Source organism: Cornus florida, unplaced genomic scaffold, assembly GCF_030987335.1.
Source record: "Cornus florida cultivar Cherokee Brave unplaced genomic scaffold, ASM3098733v1 CherokeeBrave_3.0.0_Hap2_Chr11, whole genome shotgun sequence".
In the NCBI taxonomy this organism is placed as follows: Eukaryota; Viridiplantae; Streptophyta; class Magnoliopsida; order Cornales; family Cornaceae; genus Cornus; species Cornus florida.
The window spans coordinates 79,642,762-79,647,467 of record NW_026775581.1 but is presented as its reverse complement, the minus strand read 5'-3'; the positions used below and the strand labels follow the sequence as shown (position 1 = coordinate 79,647,467).

Sequence of the window (4,706 nt, the reverse complement as noted above, 5' to 3'; positions counted from 1 at the left end):
AAACACCAAGACCTACCTATTCTAGGGACGGATTAGTTCAAACACTAAGTCCAACCTAATCTGGATTGAGGTATGGATTAACCATAAAGGTTAAGTCCATCTTATACTTATGTCATATCAATTGAGAATTGAATGACCTACTATGGTTTCAGGATGGATTTGTTATACATATATCAGACCACTACACAGATGGATGGTATTTTGTATTAGGAGGAGTACGGACTTTATATATATATTATATGGTGCCGTGGTATGAGCTTGAGTCTCATGACCATGGTTAGGGCGCGTATATTGCCTAGGATGGATAACTGGACATAGGTGTTGTTCCCTGGTAGGTCTAGGTACTCATGCCCACTTTAGGGTGCGTATTTGCATGTTACCTTCTATTCAGGCTGAGACAGACCTACTGGACTAACGAAAGTCCTATAGTGTGTACTATATATATATATGGACTATTCTAGCTATTGTTGAGTCTTCCTAGGATGTATCCGCGTATCGGATTACTGTTGGATTGTAGTAGATCAGGACTTGCGTGTGGGTCTGGCCCACTCCTTTATTTTTCAGGTGTTCGTTAGTTCCAGGATTAGAGCTTGGACGTGCAGAGCAGATACAGATATTCATTCCTCCGACTACGTAGGACTACTCTATATGTTTAGCTTTAGTTTTTATTTCAGTTGTTTCAGTTTCAGTTTGGGCATTTATTAGGGGTCCACTGGATGGATTCCCGAGTTGTATGAATTGGAGGTTTTGGGAAGTTTGGTTTTAATGATTAATGATTGAGGATTTTATTATTTAGTATTCATTCAGCATTATTATTTATTTCTTTAATTCATGATTTTGTATTCCGTGTTCGTTTTATCATATTAATTGTTCGATATCCCTTGGGTTTGGGCCTGGGCCTGATCAACCCGTGTCTCGGATCCGAGAGGTATCACACTCACCCCGAACTCGTAACTGGTAATAACCAGATCTCAAATCAATCTTGGAAAAGCAAATAGCTCCCCTTAACTGATCAAATAAATCATCAATCCGAGGTAAAGGATATTTGTTCTTGATAGTTGCATGATTCAATTTTCGGTAATCGATACACAACCTCATAGAACCATTATTTTTCTTTGCAAACAACACTGGCGCGCCCCATGGTGAAACACTAGGCCGAATAAAACCCTTCAGCCTCAAATCATCCAACTGCTTCTTTAATTCCTCCAGCTCTGCTGGTGCCATACAATACGGAACCATAGAAATTGGTGCAGTACCAAGCATCAAGTTAATCACAAACTCAACCTCTCTTTTAGAAGGTAAATCCGGTAAGTCATCCGGAAACACATCCAAGAACTCACAAACAACTGACGGATAAACTGTCTCCACATCACCATCTTCTTCAGCTAAAATGCTAGCTAAGAAGAAATCACAACGGTCCCGACCACGAACACCATAACAAGCTGAAACTAAGGAATCACCCCGATCTCCCACAAACACAAAACAATCTCCCTCCGGCGTACATACTGAAACTCTACCACTGAAGCAATCAATGGTGGCATGGAATAATGATAACCAATCCATCCCAAGAATGACGTCAAACCCTGTCATCTTAAGAAGGATAAGATCAAAAACCAGAGTCCGCCCAGCAATCACAATGGCACAATCCCGCACCATTATACTCACAACCAATAAACCACTGACTAGCGTATCAACACGCAACACTCGGTCCAAAAAGCCAACCTCCAATCCCGATGCAAGTGCAAATGCGCATGAAATGAATGAATGAGATGTACCAGAATCAAACAAAATGCGAGCCCAAGATCTAAAGACTGGAAACATACCCCTCACTACTGACGGTCCCGAGGATGACTCAGGAAGTGCATACACTCGGCCCTGGGATACCTGAGCCTGTGAACCTCCAGCCTGAACCCCGGACTGCTGACCAATCCCAGTAGAAGTACCCCTCCCAGCTGGTCTAAATCCCTGTGAAGATACAGCTGGTTAAGGTGGTCTAAACCCAGACTGTACTGCAGCAGACTGAGATGGTCTCTGTTGTGTACTACAACCACTACCAGAACCTCTGCCTGAGCCACCAGTCCTCCTCGGACAGTCTCTAACCTTGTGGCCCTGCTGCCCACATCCAAAGCAAGCTCCCATAGAAAAAGACTGTGGACAATCAAACACATAATGACCAGGCTGTTGACATCCGAAACATATGACCTCACTCCTACCTGCCCTTGATGGTACGGAAGTAGAAGGAGTAAGTCAGCCTAACTACTGTCCTCCAGACCTAGATGAACTCCCTTTCTACCTCTTGCTAGACTGACCCTCAGCCCCTGAACCACTGGCTCGTCTTTGTTTCCACTGCTCCAGAGTCTGATTTTTATCATTCAGCTCAGCTTCAACAATCAATGCCCTTTCTACAGCCTCAGTATAAGTCTGTAGGCACTGTTCTGCCACAAAAGTCCTAATTTGATGATGGAGTCCCTCTACAAACTTATGGACTTTATCTGATTCCTTACTTACAATCTCTGAAGCAAAACGAGAAAGAGAAGTGAATTTATTCTCGTAGTCTGTCACTGTCATAGAATTGTTCTGAAACAGAGAGATAAACTCCTTGTGCAGCTCCCATCTTTTAGTCGCAGGAAAGAACTTATTGTAAAATAAATCTTTGTAAGCATCCCACGACAATGTCTTCACGTCCATTTTGTTAGGCACTGACTTCCACCACAATTTGGTATCCCTAGTAAAGTTGTAGGTAGCCAACAGAATCTTCACAGAATCATTTTCAACCAAAGCATCAATATGTTTTTCCACCTGGTCAAACCAATCATCTGCCAACAACGGATCAGTCCCATCCTCAAACAATACAGGCATAAGTCTGACAAATGTGGAGATGAGTTTGAGACGTCTTTTTGTCTCACATTCCCCTACAGACATCACTGGCGGTGGCAAACCTCCTCATCCCATAGGGTGAGATGCAGAACTCTCCCCAGACCGTCCAACTGCAGGCCCAATCTCTTGGCCTCTCGGTGCCCTATCCTTCTTACGAGGTGACATACTACAATGAAATGCAAGTCAATAACAATGTCCCTATCCACAGTCCCAAACTGACTCATATGAATAAAAGCCATTAATCACATAGCATGCTTTGTCGTAATCAAATAAACAAATAATCACATATTCATATAAGTATACTTACACGACAAATACCAGATAAACATGTAAGCACATAAGACGATGCAAACCCCTACACACACAGCTGTAGATAGACCTCTACCCCTCGTCCCTAGGTTATAGGAACCGTACTCTGATACCATAATTGTCACGCCCCTAGACCGTAGTACGGATTGTGAACACAACACACAATACAATCACAGGCTCAAAATAAATAAATAAATAAATAAAAACAAACAAACAAACAAACAAACATATCCCTGTAACATGTCTCAACCACACATCCACCTAACTATTTCCCTTTACAAAAATAAGACTGAAAATTAATAGATAAGATGCACATATTATCATCAATTCTCAATGAAAGCTAATTAACTATATTATCATCATATAAAATCATCTCTAAAAGATCAATTACGAATTTACATCAATTTTGAGTAAAACAGTTGCATGTAATTCAGCCTAACAGTTTCAGCAGCACAGAATTTCAGTTTTGTTTGCATGCACTTTTCAACTCAAAAATTGAAAGAGATTAACTCACTAAAGGCAAAGGAATTGAGGGGTAGACAATCCTACCTCCAAAAGAAGCTTGAACCTTGCTAAACAATAATTTAAAGCAACTCCAAGAAGGAAGCAAAGCCACAAATTTGTAAAAAGTGAAGAACACCTTTTTGTTTTGACACACAACAAAACCCTCTCCTTTAACACCACTTTTGACAACCCAGAATTTGTAAAATGTGCACAACTCTTATGCCATGAGGAAGCTCTCTCCCTTAGGAACCTTTTTCATTCACAAAGCTAACCAAAACTCACAACACAAGGCCTTCAAAATGACAAGTAAAGAAGTAGCCTATGGTGAAGGAATACAAAGGACGAAAATTCTGCAGATTGTTTTATGTTGTAGAAAATATGTTAATCACAAAACAAGAGTCACCATATACACACACAATATGCAGCCATGTGTACCCCCATGTGTCAAGCTCGCAATTAATCAAATGCATGACCAAGCAAAATGACCAAAAAGTCCTTCCATTATTTCTAAATGCTAATTATGCCATTTCCATAATAAAAGTCTACTTTACCCTTTATAAAATAATCAATTACCAAAAATGCCATTTGTAAAATAAAAAGTCTATAATGCCCTTTATGAAATACTAATTGACAAATATGCTATTTGCATAATAAAGTCTATAATATTTCTTAACAAATAATGACACTTAATGAAATTAACACACATTTGCAAAATAATTATAATTCTGACAAGAAAAAAAAAAAATGTATGTATGTCAAAATGACCAGAAAAATGATAAAAATGCAAGTGCTCACAGTCAGGCCCACAAACAAGTTCTAATCTATTACATCCCAAATAGAGACCCGATACATGTACACATCCTAATTAATTCAACAAATGACTAAATAGTCCATATATAGATATATACACACTAAAGGAATCTCACTAGACTATAGAGTTGTCTCAACCTGAATAGTAGGCAATATGCAAAACGCACATATAGTGGGCATGAATACCTAAACCTACCAGGGTACAC

At 39.8% G+C, this 4,706-nt stretch overlaps 1 protein-coding gene across 1 annotated transcript; it reads right to left on the bottom strand.

The window, feature by feature from the left end:
- Positions 1–903: 903 nt before the first annotated feature.
- On the bottom strand, positions 904–2,922 carry LOC132281375 (uncharacterized). The gene is made up of 3 exons (XM_059783086.1): positions 2,294–2,922; positions 2,055–2,148; positions 904–1,965 (listed from the first exon to the last, which is right to left on the bottom strand). Exons 1-3 carry the CDS (start codon positions 2,920–2,922, stop codon positions 904–906), a joined length of 1,785 nt encoding a protein of 594 aa, XP_059639069.1.
- Between the last annotated feature and the right edge of the window lie 1,784 nt (positions 2,923–4,706).